Source organism: Branchiostoma belcheri, unplaced genomic scaffold, assembly GCF_001625305.1.
Source record: "Branchiostoma belcheri isolate BF01 breed outbred unplaced genomic scaffold, Haploidv18h27 scaffold26, whole genome shotgun sequence".
NCBI lineage: Eukaryota > Metazoa > Chordata > Leptocardii > Amphioxiformes > Branchiostomatidae > Branchiostoma > Branchiostoma belcheri.
The window spans coordinates 2,474,660-2,492,108 of record NW_017803865.1 but is presented as its reverse complement, the minus strand read 5'-3'; the positions used below and the strand labels follow the sequence as shown (position 1 = coordinate 2,492,108).

The 17,449-nt window shown below is 41.8% G+C and overlaps 1 protein-coding gene across 1 annotated transcript in view; it reads right to left on the bottom strand.

Annotated features, from left to right (window-relative positions):
• The window catches only part of LOC109471808 (muscle M-line assembly protein unc-89-like), a 159,851-nt gene that overhangs the window by 56,719 nt on the left and 85,683 nt on the right, over positions 1-17,449 (bottom strand). The window contains exons 51-61 of the mRNA XM_019771162.1: positions 12,763-12,875; positions 9,325-9,522; positions 8,696-8,853; positions 8,023-8,152; positions 7,469-7,563; positions 6,932-7,072; positions 6,342-6,386; positions 5,862-5,972; positions 4,685-4,789; positions 3,635-4,018; positions 3,022-3,120 (exon numbers count right to left, since the gene is read on the bottom strand). Of these exons, the coding sequence (XP_019626721.1) occupies positions 3,022-3,120; positions 3,635-4,018; positions 4,685-4,789; positions 5,862-5,972; positions 6,342-6,386; positions 6,932-7,072; positions 7,469-7,563; positions 8,023-8,152; positions 8,696-8,853; positions 9,325-9,522; positions 12,763-12,875 (1,579 nt within the window). The remainder of the gene's footprint in view (positions 1-3,021; positions 3,121-3,634; positions 4,019-4,684; positions 4,790-5,861; positions 5,973-6,341; positions 6,387-6,931; positions 7,073-7,468; positions 7,564-8,022; positions 8,153-8,695; positions 8,854-9,324; positions 9,523-12,762; positions 12,876-17,449) is intronic.

Genomic DNA, 17,449 nt, shown 5'->3' with positions numbered 1-17,449 from the left:
GAGTGTGCGAGAGCATAGACAGATCGTCTGTACAGTCTTAGATGAGATCTTCAAGAACTGAGAAGAGTGTCCAACGTATGCCTGTCCAACGAAATCCTTCAGTCACCGCAAAGATCGATGTCAAGGAAATAGGTCTGAGCTTCGCCAGGCTAGGCGGCATCTCTTTCAAGGGACAGGGACTACGTCTACATCCTTCCAAGCCCCTGTTGGGGAGATGTATGCATGCACAGTCAAGATTTGGCACTTTTTGTTACCTAAGGCCACACCAATTTAATTTGTTGGTTCTCGGATTCTTCATTTTTTTCTGATTTGCAAAAAAAAAAAAAATTGATTCTGGTCCTGAATGAACTGAAAAATGCTCATGTTTTGTCCCCAACAGTTGAGGAAAGTCCTTTTCTTCCTAGTTGTTACAGTTTTCCCATCTATCATTGCAGTGGTTTGATTAAAAGTTCAAAATTCAATGTTTAAATTTTAACCCAGCCTTTTGTGTTGACTTCATGGCTCATTTTGTAGCATTTAAGCCTATAATAGGATGCCTAGACCTGTTTTTATTTTATTTTTTTCGCCCTGTCGCTTCATATTTTTTCTGAAAAAATCCGAGAACCAACAAATTAAATTGGTGTGGCCTAATGTACAAAATGTACATGCAAGGCAAGATGTTTTCCACTTCTAGAACTGCTCTGAATCAGACAAACAATGAAAGCTACAGAAGTTGGTTGTGTACATAAATAGTGCTGAATGTGTGTATGACATCTATTGATCATGGATGCTCTCATAGAAAATAGGATGAAAGGTGGTCACCATTAAAGACTGTGATCAAGTCTGAAAGGGACGGACAGTTTGAATCATAGAGCAGAGCAGAAGATGCAAGTGAGAGTGACAGTGAATGTCTGAGATGCTGAAAGTGAGAGTGATGTAGGTAGAGTAAGGAGGAGTGCAGTGAAGGCAAGATGTAAGACAGAAAAGGCAAAGAGCTGTTGGACTCCAGTAAAAGTGATGAAGACAAAAATGAGTCCAGCGATGACTAGGTGCTTGAGGGTGTTGGACAGTACATAATGCTTTGTGCTGACAAATCATGCTTCACTGTTGACAGACAAATGATAGAAACATGATTGTTCACTAGGTGACAATAGAACAGTTTGCAGCATATCTGGTGATGTCCAGGTTCCACAGACACCATGGAATGACTGAAGAAAGCCAGTATTGTTGCTTGGTGAATGCTTGAGATGGTCTGCAAGACACTGTGCTGGCTACAGTGGTTAACTAGATGTCTTCTTGTGCAGTGGTGAAGGCTGAAAACATGGGTGAACTCATGGCAATCTTGATCCTTCAATATAATGGTGCAGCAGTGAAACACAACTGAAGCAAGTGATTTGGTACACCTGGGTTCCACCTACTGTGGAATGGATGTCAACACAGTTGAAGCAGGAATCTAAAAACCTGATAGTCTATTTTGCATTATAATTCTCAGGTTAATACTGAAGCAACAGACAAAATGAGACACAAAGCTGAACCTAGGGAATGGCAAACATGCCTAACAAGCAAAAGAGTGCGCCACAATTCTTCAGTGGAATGGAAGAGGACCAACTCCAAGATCCTGCTTGATGATTTTCTGGTTAATCTACAGTGGAATGGATGCGCACCAGTTGAAGCATAATAAAGCTGAAGAATGGGAATGACGAGTGAATACTGGAACAAAGTAGCTCCTCCACAGTGGAATGGATGTAGATCAACTCTAGCATCTTGCAAAGCTACAGTGGCATGGATGTGCAACAGTTGAACCATTATAAAGCTGAAGTTTGGGAATGACAGTGATCTGGTACTCCATCTACAGAGGCATGGATGTGCAACAATTGAGGCACCCTCTACAGTGGAATGGACGTGTGACAGCAGAACCACATCCACCCGTACCTTGGGGAAGTAAGGGATGCAAGCGTCGAAGTCTGCGTGGATTCCCTCGTGGAGCTGGATCAGAGCGCGGCGGCGCTGCCCCGGGCTCCCCATCACCTCCTCCGGGTGGGCCTTGTACACACGCTCCTTCGCATGGCCCATGTGGATCACCGACGCCGGGTGGATGGCTGCCAGCGCCGGCTGCATCTGTTCCCCCAGCACGTGTGCGGGGGTGTAGCCGGTGGTGTAACCAGTCGTGTTGGTGAAGTGTGTTGGCTGCGTCCCGGGGTTGTGGCGTACGGTAGTGTGCTGCTGCTGGCACACAACGTGTTGCTGCTGCATTCCAGGAACTTGCTGCATTCCAGTAACTTGCTGCTGCATTCCTGGAAGCTGCTGCACTGTGCGTACGGGTGCCATCTGCTGCAGCCCCTCCACCTGCTGCATGGTGAAGACAGGCTGCTGTAGGTGCTGCGTGGACTGCACCTGATGCTGCATCTGATGCTGTTGTTGTTGTTGCATTTGGTGTTGCTGTTGTTGCAATTGTAGCATTTGTTGCATTTGGTGTGGCTGCAGTTGCTGTTGTTGCTGCTGCATGTTTTGCACCTGTTGCTGTATGGCTCTCATTTGGTGCACTTGCTGCATGGGGTCCTTCCCGTGCGTTTGTTGGTAATCTGCTGTTGGCCTGCTTGCTAATGAACGGTCCAACGCAAACCAAAGTAAATAGCACTAATATGCAAATTTATGATAATTAGCAGGGAAAAACTGGCTCAATTTTGACATATCAGAAAATAAAGGATATCTGACTACCGAAAAGTGCAGTCGCCTGTGGAGGTGTGTACTACAATTCTTGAGACGTGAATCACTGTGTAAATAATCTTTGAGAAGTTTCCATAGATTCTGTAAGATGGGTTGTGAGATTGTGTGGTGTGGATTTAAGTCTTTGTGTCTTAAAGACATTGTGTAAATTCTTTAGGTTGTTGTCTAAAGTCTTAAAAGAAGTTATCTTACCTTCTGGAAAACAGGTTGTGAGATTGTGTGGTGTGTATCTAAGATAAGTCTTTGTGCAAAGTCTTGAAGACATTATATTAAGTCTTGAAGGCATTGTGTAAAGTCTTGAAGACGTTGCCTTACCTTCTGGAAGACGGGCTGTGAGATTCCCGTCTCCATGGCCTCTGGCTCAGCAGGTGGGGCCGGCGGAGGTGCCTGTGCTTCTTCTACTTCCATCTGCACCTGAAGAAGGAGGACAAGACGTCTTAGAATCATGGTAAGAAATCCTTAAAGATTCCCACAGTTTCTGTTGAATTCCCCAGGCAAAGCTTCAAACTCTTGGGACAACTGGTTACAAGGAATGGAGACACATCACATCATGATGGTAACAGAAATGTATCATTTTCTATCTACAGCACATGACAATGGATAAAAGTGTAAGGCAGCAATCTTCATTGATGATGAAGATGATGCATTTGTTCCCTATCCTTATTTTGTCTTCAAGATGATGCCTGTGACTTCTCCCCTTATCCTTCTGCAGGAATCATTCTCTGACAGGAATTCTGTGACCCTTGCAAGCATTCCAGCATCCAAATCCTGGTCTTTTGTATAATTTTACATTCCAGCATCCAACTCCTGGTCTTTTGTAACATTTTATAACCTATGTCATGCTTCTCAGACTTTCCAGGATGGGATAGACCAATATGGCAGTCCATTTTTGCCAGGTTTCCGTGCATTTTTTTCCAACCCCACGAACCTCCACAACTTCTACTGCAGCAGCTGCAGCTGCTTCTGCTGCTCTCCTCTCTTCCTCTTCCTTCCTCCTCTTCTCTTCCTGCATCCTGCGAATCTCCCATTGGATGGGGGACTTCTCGATCGCAGAGATGACTTTCCCCTTGGCCTGGGTCCTCAGCATCTCTCCGCCCTCCACCTGGAAGGTCACCATCCCCTCCTCCCGCTGGGATCGGATTTCCTCCAGCTCCTCAGGGGTGAAGGTGCGGACCTTCTTGGCGACGGTGGGCGGCTTCTTCTTGCCGTTCCACTCGATCGGCGTGGTGTCGATGGCGGAGACGACCTTCTCGGAGGCCAGGTCGCGGGTCACGACCCTTTCCGTGCGGCGCTGCGCAGTTTTCACGGAGGTCTGTGTGTGCGGGGAATGGCAGCCATGATGATGATGATGATGATGATGACAACAACATGATATGACAATGTACCATTAAGCCACACCAATTTAATTTCTTTGTTCTTAGAAAAGCACTGCAAGATTGGAAGATCAAGCAGACTTTGGGCAAAGATTCACACAGATGCAGCATTCCCTTTTCATGGCAGCCACCATGACATGATTTTGATAATGTCACATACATGTAAGGTGACACCAATTTAATTTCTTGGTTGTCAGACTTTAAAAAATGCAAGATTGTAAGATCAACATGAAAGCAGACTCTGGGCAGAAATTTTAACCAGATGCAGTAGTTACTGATCCACAAGCCAGCATGCTTAGACTGGAAAGGAATTCTACCAAGCTCTTGTGCACTACTCCTCTTGTACTCCTCTTTAGAAGGAAAAAGGCAGCCAGACTTCAAGAATGCTTGTTTAGTTGTTTCTTTCTGCTCTTTACAAGAACATTTGACTGTGAGGCAATCAGCATCCAAGACTCTTTGTTTCTTACTTTTGTATTTAGACAAAATTTTACCAAATGTTTGATGGAAAACATGCCTGATTGGTAGACAGCCTACCATGACATGCACAGTGATTGGGCAGACACACAAACACACACATGACCCATGAACTACGACCCCAAACCGACCTCTTGTGACACTCTGGTCACGGCGGCGCCAACTTCCCGTGTTTCGCGGGTGATGGTCACGCCGCTGCTCACTTGGCGTGAGGCCGCGGCTGACGCGGCCGCTTGCTACACGGGCGGATGGAGAGATGGAGGGATGAATGGACGGACGGATGAAGAAACGTCGGTATGATAAAATGTACCTCTCATGCTTCTTCATGGCCATTTTTGTAACACCTATGTAACTATGCTTAACACCAAATTTTGCTCTCTTTGAAACTTACCTGCAAAGTTACTACTTTACATTCAATTATATGTCTGTATGATACCCTTCATGCTTCTGCATGTAAATGCCTTCAAGGCCAACTACGTATAATGTAATATGTCTATGGCTATACCGCAAAATCTTTGAAACTTACCTGCAAAGTTAATATTTAATTTTTCCATTCATTTCTCTCTAACATTGGAGAGCCTTTGTTGCTCACTCATCAGTATTGTACTCTTCATGCTTCTGCTTTGTATTGCCTAATATGTATCTATGCTTAACCCCAAATTTCACCCTCTTTGAAACTTACCTGCAAAGTCACTACTCTTTATTACATTGAGTTATTTCTAACATTAGAAAGCCTTTGTTGGTCACTCACATATTGCAGTAATAACTCAGCAAATATTGAGCAGCAATCGCCTGTGTAGGTCTGCATCTTCAGCACTTCAAGCAATCTGTACATCTGTACCAAGCCACTAGAAAATTGTTAACTTGCAATTAGTGCTGCAGACCTAAACCCACATTTAGGTTCAGGTCAGTATTCAAGTCCAGAGGTTTAGGTTCAGTTCCGGACTTGTAAGTCTGGACATAAACCCATGACATAGACAAACTTGCATGTTGGCAACCTTGCAATGTTGTCTGGGTGAAACTTTGGCCACATAACATGGAGGCTGGTACTTGAAGATGCCCGATGGCAATGTTTCCTTCATTTTGCAGCAAAGATTTTGCAATCTATGGAAGGTTTCAGGTGGTTTGGAAAGAAAAGGGGTATGTGAAATGGTCTTTTATGGTAATAAGTCCGGACTCGGTTCTTGACTTTTAGGTTTTTGTGGACTTGAACCTAAACATTCTTACAAGTCCGGATCCAAGTCCAGTGAACCGGTATGCAGCACTACTTGCAATGACAACTTATAAAAGCGAGTTGTTGTGCCATACCGTTTCTTGTTGCTGTGTTACTGTGTGCTGCTCAGTTGTACTAGTCATACTAGAAGCCTGCATACTTGTTGCCTGCATACTGGTCATACTAGTAGTGCTAGAAGCTTGCATCTGCAAAGCAAAGCAAAGCAAAGCAAAGAAACCTGCTGTCAGCATAAAGCACTGCAAAGCTGCATATACCTGTTAGACTTTTGTTTGCTTTTTGGAGCAAAGCTGCATATTTGCGCAGAAGCAGGAAAGCAAGTCTAAAGCTGATTGTTGAAAAGACAACAATGAAAGAACACATGAGAAGAAATTTTCTGATTCCCCCAGAACTTATTCTTGTAAAGTTACCTAACTTTTGTTAGGCCTTGTCTAGCGCATCACAGTCAGCCATATGTACAAGTCTACTAAAGCTTCTTAAAGTTACAACTCTAGTGTCAAGTCCACAATTTAAGTAAGACTATAGGGAAAAGCAGGAAGCGAGTTATAGCGACGTACCATTTGTTGCTCTGTTACAGTGACCTGCTGCTCTGACGTTTGAATCTGCAAAGCAAAAAGCAGCGTGCAGCAACTTTAGCACCTAGCACATAGAAGCATCTTACCTTTCTAGTGTTAATATTAGCTGTAGGGGCATAAACTGAGCATAAACTGCCAGTCTACATGTAGCTATGGCCAGTTGCAAAGCTAAGGAACCTCCAGTTCCAACCATGCAAGCTGCTGACATCGTTCTCACAAGGGCCAAGTGTATTCTATCTTAAAGCGTACTGCGAAAACTTGAGATTACCATTCCCAAGGATTTTCAGTTCAGAATCTGCAGCCAAATCTTTTGTCTTTATCACCAAGGCTCAATCTAGAAGGGTAAGTGCATTCTAGCTCAAAGCAAATTGGGAGAGGAGGGTTGAAAACTTGATGTTAAAAGAACTTGTACTTTGAAAACTTGCTGTTAAGAGGACTTGCATGCTTGCATACTTTAATTTTACCTGCTCTTTTAATATGTGCCTGAGCCAAACAATGCATGAATAGATAGATAAATAAAAGATCAGAGCATGTTACTGATCGCTTAACCCCAGGTTTGACCCGAAACGTACCGCACGTCTTTGCTCTTCCTCGGCCACGGCAACTTGCTGTGCGGAGACGGTTTGTTCTCCGTACTGTACCCCGCCTACGACCCTTCTGGCCGCGGCGCTGACAACAGCTTCTCTCACCTCGGTCACTCCAGGTTCGTACCCCTACAAACAAACAAACAAACAAACAAACAAACATTGTTAGGAACAGGATTTAGTACAGAGATATATTTCTGTATCTGTATGGCCGGTATAATCACCCTTCAGAGTAACACACCAGCTTTGAAGGTACAAAGAGCTATATTATTATTACACTGAACAACCTGTTGCACCTAACCTTTGCACAACTGTGATTATAACTTTGTTGGGCATTCCCACAGACTACGTTTGATCACACCCTATCTCTATTTAGATTTAATTGTTTGGCCAATATGCGTTGCTAAGTCATGAAATTGTGCAGTACACACATTTAAAAACATGCAGATAACACATAAAAAGTGGAATGAAATCATGATAAATATAGAGGCTATGCTGCTAAAAAAGCATTAGGTTGTGACTTACAGATCCGAGATCCATCTGTTGTGCTTGTGTCTGTGCTTGTGTGATTTGGACTTGTTCTGTTGTGGTAGCTTCCATGGCTACTGATTCTTCAGCAGCTGTAAGGCCAATAACACACAAGTGACATAAGAATAACAACCTGGTAAATGGGTACTGTTGTATCAAGAACCATGTTTACCCAGAACCTTGCTAAGGCACAGTTCTGGACAGTCCACGTGTATCCAGAACCATGCCTCGGGCAAATCTATGTTCTTGGATATGCAGAGACTATCCAGAACCGTGCTTGATTCTAACCCTAACCCATTCAGGCATAGAATTTGAACTTGATTGACACGGTTCTGGATACGATACAGAATATCCAGAACTATGCCCGATCATATCCCTAACCTATTCAGGCATAGAACTAGATCGTCACAGTTCTGGATATGATATTGCAGCTGTTTTTCAGGCAATGCTGAGTACACAAAGGACAAACTTTACAATATTACGACATTTGAACCAAGAAAGAAAGAACAACAGTTACTGCAGAAATCAGGACAGTATAGCGACGCCCCTACCTGTAATGACGAGATGTGCAGCAGAGGTGGCTCGGCCCACGCTGTTGGATGCCATGACGCTGAACTTCCCAGAATCCTCTGAGAAGGCCTCGCGGATCACCAGAGCTGACAGATCCCCCTCACGTATGATCTGCAGAAAATCAGACAGAAAGAAAAGTATGGATTAACTGTTATTGTAATGACGGGATTTCACATCATGTAAACCGTATCTTGTTATATTTTGTCTCACCCTGACCTAATGAAAATCTGCCAGTGGGCCAACTTGAGAATTTCATGATAAACAAACATGCTGGGTTGAATTTAAAAATCCTAGTAAACTTTACTAAACCAGAAATAGAAACTGAAAAAACTCCTTTTTGCCAAGCTGATCAGAAGGACTCCTTCACAAAACCATTGATGTAGGAATTCATAAATCCTATTTTTTAAAGAGATCCCTCTAAAGGGCTGCCTATAAATCCTTTCATGTAGGAATTTTACATTGTTACAAAATCATCATATGGCATATTTTCTAGGGGAGCTCTATAGACGATTCTACCCACCTGAAAGTCATGTGATGTCTGTATCTCGGCACCCTCGCGGAACCATTTGATGTAAGAACTTAACCCATGTAAACATTTTAAAATCCTGCTTATGTAAAGAGAGCCCCCTAGCAGTTCTTCGAGGTACTACCCACCTGAAAGTCATGTGATGTCTGTATCTCGGCACCCTCGCGGAACCATTTGATCTCGGGCGTTGGCACGCCGGAGATGCGGACCTCGAGTCTCACCTCGGCGCCCTCGTTCACCTGCATGCTCTGCAGGCGCTGCGTAAAGTCTGGTGGCTCCGTCACGGCTGCGGGAAAAAATAAGTGTTACTATGGCAACTGTTATCTTACTCTAAACCCCTTTTTATTTTAGCTATTTTCTTTCCACTCCCATGATGTCAGGAATACTTGTAAAGTTTGGTGGCTCTGTCAGAAGCCAACCATTGCATACATGTACAGAAGTATTACTATGGCAATGGGATTATCATTTGCTGCATTAACCGTTACCACCTATGGAGTACATGTATAAAGAAATAATGGCAATGCTTTCTGAATAGTTTTCATTATGATCCATATATTCTCAAAGTCTTAGTATTACAGGTAAAATTTGTCCAGTGCAAGAAATTTACAAATGTTAAATGCTGGGATGTAGTGACTCCCCCATAATTTTGACATGGACCATACCACGATATTATTATAATTATAATTATAATTATAATAATATTATAATTATAATTATTAACACATACTAAGACAGTACCAACAGGGGTGTTCCTTACCCTTGACCACAAGTTCAGCTGTGGAGGCGGCCGTTCCGGCCTGGTTCTTGGCCTTGCAGGTGTATTTTCCAGCATCCTCGTCGAAGACTTCTTGGATCACGAGTTTCGCATGCCCCTCGATGTACGCGATCTCGAAGTCGGGATTCTGGGTACAGTCCTGCCCATCTTTGTACCAAGTAACCTCTGGCTGGGGGTCACCTGGGAAACAGCCAATCAAGAACGGTGTTACAAAGCAGGCAACCAATCAAATTCATTGTTCTAACTGCCCAACTTTGTACCAAGTAACCTCTGGCTGGGGGTCACCTGGGAGACAGCCAATCACAAACGGTGTTACAAAACAGGCAACCAATCAAGTGCACTGTTCAATTAAAAGTTACCCAGACAATCTTTTAGCTGAGTCGTCACATGTGGATAGATATGTAGATAGATATGTAGATAACTATGATCTAGGTCTAGACCTAGAGTTGTATGTCTCCCAAATTTGGCTGGAAAATCCGAGCATTTCACTGCACAAGCTATTTTCAGAATTCCCTAGGGAATGCACCACATAAGACTGTAGGTTGTATCCATTACTTTTAATTCTTGCTTTGGACCAGGACTATTCTGTTGAAAGAAAAACGAACTAACAAATATTATGCAAACACCAGGTTTCAGATTTATTGATAACAGACTCAAAGCAGAATGGCAATACACATTTCTAAAACGTAGAAAGACCAACTAGCTACTTTGCTTTTGAAAATAAAAAAAAGGGGGGAAACAGAAAGACATTTTCTTCAGTTCTAGTACAATTTGTATGGCCACAAGAAATGTAAACAAAGATTGTGAATCAAATTTTCACGTTCTAAAAGGGGATGTATTTCCCTTTACACATCTTCGCCCCTCCTCCTAACAAGATACAGAACTTTACTGACACAACAAAAGTGCAGTGAGCAGATTAGAGTTCATTTTCCACAGCTTAGACCAATTATCACCAGGTCCTCATTGTGGCCCATTTGTGGCCACTTGACACCCCAGTGTGACCACTGGTGCTGCAGAGCCACAAGCCGGCGATTTCACGGCTGATTTAGGCAATTTCACACCTCAGTACATGTGTCAACAGCTGGGAATATGGGAGCAGGAAATTGGAGGGGTGGACAAATTCACAAAAGCAGGGAGGGATAGAAGCTATCACCTCCATTTCCTTAGGGGTTATGGATACTAAGATTTGACAAAAATAGTAGCTTCCACCAGGCCTTCCTAAGGATTTAGGGATACTAATTTTGGCATAATTTGGGAGGAAGAAAGGGGGAGGGATAGAAGCAGGCTAAAGTCTTCTTTCTCTGAGACAATCTTGTGGTGGTTGCAAGGCAGTATCAAATTGGCCAATTTACCAGCATTTGTCTGTGGAAACAAAAAAAACTGGTACAAAAAAGAAAGCCCAATAAATATGCCCCCAAAAGACATGAAAGTCTAAATCTCTGCTTGGAGAGTAGAAGTCTTAGCCTCCACCACCAGGCCTTCCGTAAGGGGTTATGGATAATAAGATTTGACAAAAAAAATAGCCTCCACCAGGCCTTTGTAAGAGATTATGGACAGTAATTTGGAACAAAATTGGGTGAACAATCTGCTAGGGTAGTGGGCTAGCCATTGAGTTTCCATTTTCTTATGCCTTCTGTGGATTTATGAACAGTTTGCTGTAGCGTTGTAACAGCTGTTTTTACAAAGAGGGAGGGGGTCTAGTAAAGTATGGATAACTTCACTTACAGTCGACAGTTGGCATCACAGATTATACATGAGCCTGTAACAATTCTCTGAATGACGTAAAAAACAGCTGACAGTGTTGAAAAACACAGAAAGTTGACTCTTGTTTGGCACAGAACTACATCACAGTACATGTACAAATTGTTTCTCTCACAGTGGGACTGTCATCACAAAGATCATTTTGCACCTGTCCCACTGCTCTAAATGCTGTCAGAAACATCTGACAATGTAAAAATAATGAACTTGATTCTTGTTTGGTACAAAGCTACAAACTGGGCAACAGAGATCTTGTTACACTGCTCAGCTATGCTGGCAACCCCTTCAGCCAGAATACCACACTCAAGACTAACCCAAATACTTGAGATAAAGGGAAGAAACTGGGGCTACTTAAAGACTTTAAGCAGCCTGCAAGTTTCAAAAGATAAGGAGTTGCCAAGACGCTGACACGTTTGTCAAATAAGGAACAAATCAAACAGCTGCGACTTTCATGTGACCTTTAGAAAGACAAGCCATCACAAAAATTAAGATGAGTCATTTCATCTTTTGGAAGTCCTGCCAGAAGTAAAGAAGCCAAAAGTCACCAACTAGAAGTGGAGTTGCCCTTTTACAAATGTTCAGCTTAATATTGGTTGGTTTGTTCTTAAATAACTTAACTGAAGACTCTGTGGATTGTAGAAGCCAACCTACTACCAAAGACATGTGTTTTGTAAGCTGTGCAACCTGACACCAGTCCTGTAACATGAGAAGTAGTTGTGTAACCTTACACCTGTCCTGTAACATGATACACCAGCTGTGTAACCTGACACCTGTCCTGTAACATGATACACCAGCTGTGTAACCTGACACCTGTCCTGTTACATGATACACCAGCTGTGTAACCTGACACCTGTCCTGTAACATGATACACCAGCTGCCTGGATCCATCTGAATCCCCTGCTGAGGACAGTACTGTCAGGAACAGTTGCAGCCATTTCAACAATTTTTTTCGAGAACTTAAAATTTCATTTTCAAGATATCATTTGACCTGTGTCTTTTCAACTCCAGTGCACAGAAAAGACTCAACAGCTTGAAGGGAAACTATTGAATATCTTAAAGCTAAAGGTACTTAGTAGTCCTGTAGCATTTCTCAGGCTGTAGGTGAAGAATGTTGTTAATACATTAACAACCTGGACAGGGTATTGGCAGGTGGAGCCCATCTCTCTTCTTCAATTGCCTTTTACCTCCCCAACCGAAGTCAGGTACCCATTTTACACCTGGGTGGACTGAGGAAAGTCTTATTTTCTGGTTTGTCCGCTCAAGACTAGCCAGCTTCTTGGAGAAAAAAGTCATGTCTTAAAGGCATTCAATGCGATTTCAGGGCAGCAAAACTGGAAATATTCTGAATAAGGCAATCTTTATGACACATACTGCTTCACATTAACACATTTCAATCATTATTTCATACTTTGGGTACTTAAAACTGGAGAAACAAGCCCCAAGATGAGTCCTTTATTTTATGGGAGGTACCCTAAAAATCAGCCAAGGGCCCTTCCAGTAACCATTTTTCATCAGAATTTTGGGTAGTTTGCTCCATGAGGGGTAGTGTGGTTTCAACTCAGTATGCAGATAAGTGACTAGAATATTGACTTTAAAAAATCATGTTTCCAAGCCTTAAAAACTGCACTGGATGCCTTTAAAGGAAAAGTAAGTTTTTCTCACCTGTGACAAGTCCTTCAAACTCTGCTCGCTTGCCCTCAACAACAGCGATGCTTCGGATTGGTTGGACGAACTTTGGCGGTTCCATGTTTCTTATGATTGGCGGCTCTGGTACTCTGTTGAAACAAGAAAAGTAGGTTTGAATAAAGTCTTCAAGAAGCATATCTTAAACATGTAGGTACCTTATATTTGGTAGGTATTACAACATATGAAATATTTCTCTGTCCCAACATGACATTTGAACTTATCACAATGCATAACTGCCGACCATTTCATATACTCTACATGTAAGTCAATACAGATGGATCTATATACACTTAATTTGTTCTTGTACAATACAATCTATCAACATATTTTTAATCACAGAAAATTTCCAAAGAGAAGTTAAGACAATGTCACAATTCAGGAAGAAAGCACTTTTCCACAAAAAATACAATCATACTTCTTCATCACATATCTTCCCCCCACAAACTTGTACAACTCCAACAGAAAGAAAGCTACAAAACTTCTAAAATGAAGTAATCCTGATACAAACTGGGTAGTATCCTTGGCAACCCTTGGTTTCAATGGCTGTCTAACTATGAGGAACACATGAGACGTAAACATGATGGTTTCAGCCCAGATCTTTCAAGAAACTCCAAGAAGACGTCTTCACACAAAACTGCCGTCTCAGTTTTTATCCAAAACTATGTTCTCCCACGACTCAATTATCAGAAACAGGAAAACCTTGCGTGGGGAAATTCCTGGACTGTTTCTTTAGATTAATGTTTATTTATGGCATAGTTACAACGTTGGCTTCTTCCCAAACCAACTACAAAAACACACTGTCAGATACACTGAGACCTGAGGTTTATATAAACATTATGAATCATTCACAATCATGATGAATGTTCAAAGCTGTTCACCTGTCTTTCATGCTAATTAAGATAACTACTTGGCACCAAATTTGTATTGGTTACACGGTTAGACAGCTGGGACGTTGAGATTTAATTCAAATACAGATAAAATACTTCTCCAATAAGATAAACAATAGAAGAGTACAGTTAATATTAAATCTAAGCCCTCTCTGTTGGAATGTTGCAATGAAAATGAATTGTCCCTCAGTATTGTCACTGTTCATAATTTTGTTGCTGTGGACAGCTGCGACGTTGAGATTTAACTTAAATACAGATAAAATACTTCTTCAATAAAAGAAACAAGAGAACAGTGCAGTTAATATTAAATTTAAGCCCTCTCTGTTGGAAAGTTGCTATGAAACTGAATTGTCCTTCAGTATTGTCACTACTCATAATTTTGTTGCTGTGGATTATGGAATTCCCCAACATGACCTTACATCCATCTATGGGTACAGCTCGTCCCAGCAATGGAGGATGGGTGTCAAGTTTCGGACAGATAAAGGACAGAATGTGCAGATCAAGATGAGACAATATCTGACAGAGTAGGGTAGACTTCTAAGGTAGGGAAGAAGCTTGTACTGATAGCACCAATTTGATTTAAGTTGCTTCACAGATATAGAAGGTTTTGAACTGGAAGATGAAAACAGACTGAGGAGAAAGTCTGTACCTAGGTGGTACAAACAGTTTCAGGAGTATCAGATTCAAGTTTTTTCTCCCTGCCCTCTTTTAATCTTGTCCTTTTGATACATTTGAACTTTAAAAAATGACAGTGACAGAGAAAAGAAACTGTCCTTTTCTAAAAATTGTCATCAATATATTGTGTAACATTATACTTAACACTATACTGCTTTGTATTCAGTTGTGACAGCAAAATAAAAACAAATTGATAGATGTGAAAGCTATGGAAAAAGTGATTGAAAGGTTTGAAACTTCAACTGTTCCACATTATTAAATCATTGAATCTATCGCTAGTCATCTCCTTGAAATGTCCCAACTCTGGGTGCAGTACGGCAGGGTTATGGCAGGCGGGGATCGAGTTTCAGATGACGGAGACAGAATGCTGGAGCGGCTCTCCATAAATAGAGAGAGGCAGAATGGTCCGCATGCCTGACATTGCCTCACGTGGGGAGGGGGCTCTTACATTTCACACTGTACTTACACATCTTACAAACAAGACATAATGTGGGGATAATGGGCTAACTGAGAGCTAAGCTGGAAGAGAAAGACTCAAAGTAAAGAGCAGGGCTTGTTTTTTTTCTTACCGAAAGTTTTTTTCTATCTATGATGTTATGGTGAAGTTATGATGTATCATGTTACATTTGGACGGACGTGGAAGAATTATTTTCTGGATTAGCACTGGATGTTTTGTCATCATTTTAGATCCTACGAACCATCTACAGCACAAGCTACAGTAATGCTTACACTGGGACTGTCTTTGAACATTTGAAAAGGAAGCATATGAAGAAACATATTGATATTTTTTCAGCAGGAAAAATGCCAGTTATTTTTAACCCTGCTATCATGGCATCTTACTCAGACAGAAGGCATCTATTTAAGTATAAAACAGAATAAATTCTAAAAGGGAAGAGAGGAGGAACAGTTACCTTCTTCAGAACACACGAATCGTAGTCGGTATCCAAGCGTTGTCGATAGATAGTTGCAGTAGCAGTAGCACAAACAGCACACACACAGCACGATTGATGATTTTCCACTCAGCACACAAAGGAAAACCTAACCTAACAACTTTTTTACAGAAGTTTGATCGATCCGGAAAGAAAGTTTCCTTGCTTCGTAGACTGACGTTAGTCGTCGTCTCTTCTCTTCGTCCCCGATTACTCTTATTTCGAGGCGGGAGCTGCCCTTTGCGGAGGTACGCAGGGCTTACTCCATTGTTCCCGGAGGACAGACACAGGTTAGGTCTTCCTTTTCCGCGGCCCGGCACGCGGGCTTTCAGAGAACCTCCTGACTACTGCAGCTGTTAGCAGCCTTATATACCCCCCAGGCGGGATGTAACACGGTCTCTCATTGGTCTATAGCAGCTGTGACGGATGTAAGGAGGGCTGGGATTGGTTAGTAAAAGTGGCAGGTGCAGGGGGATATAATTAGACTATTTTGCAGGGGTGGTGATCTGTCACGTTACACAACGCCAAAAAATTAAAATCTTGCCACCCAAGAAATTAAAGCTTGCTAAACTCGTGTATTTCAATCCTGCAAAGCTTTTGATTCAGCAAAGTAGATCTTATTGTAAAGAGGACTAGTGCTTTGCTTTAACAGAAGCAATAAAAGGGCAAAAGACTCTGAGCATTAGGAATGGGGGGGGTGTTCATTTTCCATGTATGATATCATGTTATTCTCTTTAATGGAATAAGACTAAGAACAGAATAGCAAAGTTTTTCCTTTTGCTATGAGCTCTTTTGACTGTATCATTCAGTGATGGTTGATAATAATGGTTAAAAGTTGCAGTAATTGATGAAATGTGGTGTTTTTCTACAGTATTAGTGCATTAGAACTGAATCCTCCCTGACTGCAGTGTAACCGGATACCCTGTGAGCTCCAGGCCTCAGCATTGCTACATGGTGTTATTCCACTTGGCAACAATGTCACAACTCAGGGGGACACACAACTGCCACATGCACCTGTCAATCAAACTCACACCAACCAATCAGGAGCGAGATGACACTGGCCACCAGCCACAGTATGTAACTCCCTACTCTCTGCATAGAAGAGTCATAATGATATGATAAAATTTCACAACATTTCTTATATTGTAGCTCATTCATTTCTTACTATCATTTGAATATGAATAAATTAAGTATCAATTAAAGAAGCAACAAAATGTTAAATTTTGAAAATAAGGAAGGCAAAACAGGCAAAGGTTGACTTCCTGATTATTTCTCTGTGTTTTTCTCAACTGTTTTATGTGATAATAACTGTTACTTCCAGTGGCAAAATATCTTCAGACTAGAATGATGATAATTAACATGACAAAATTGCCCTCAGAAGAACTTGGCCTAGAATTTGACCAAGAGCCTCCACCAAACCAAACCAAGGTCGGCTGGACAACAAATTAATCAGCAGAAAAACAGACAAGCTGACGTCATTCTGACACAAATATGGGGACACAAACCAAAACATTCTATACAATTAATATTAGAGTATGCTAAAAGTGTAAAAGACATATTGTATGTTGACTTTTTTTAATATTTGGATGCACAAAACACATCTTTTATACAGAGATATCCACAACTGTGTCCAGCCAGGCTATAAGGGGACAAGGGTATCTGTTTCAGGTTGGGTAACATGTAGGTTACACAACGTCATCGGTTTGTTTAGGTTACAAAACGTCATCAGTTTGTTTAGGTTTCGTAAGAGAACAGCTGATTTGCCATGAAACAGAATATGCATGACACAAATTTGATATACTTTGTATAATAAGTTTTAAGTTTCACAAGTCAATAGACCAATGGTGAAAGTTCCTTGTCCAATGGCACGTGTGGAAGTTGGGGCTTACTGATATTGTTCAACCTTCTCCCTGCTTGCACGCAATAACCAATAGAGAACTGGCAGCCAAACTACTATTTCAGTGTGCTTTTAAGGTTATGCTAATTACTGAGCATTCTTAGTAATAGGACTAAAGTTTTTGATGTTATGTCAGCATGGTTGCTCTAATGATTGTGTAAGATAGGAGTTTGTATAATGAGGATGGGAGAAGACTTCAACAGTTGGAGTGGCATCAGCCCAGCATTATGACTTGTGTAAGATTTGTGTGTGTGTGTGGTGGTGGGTGGGGGGGG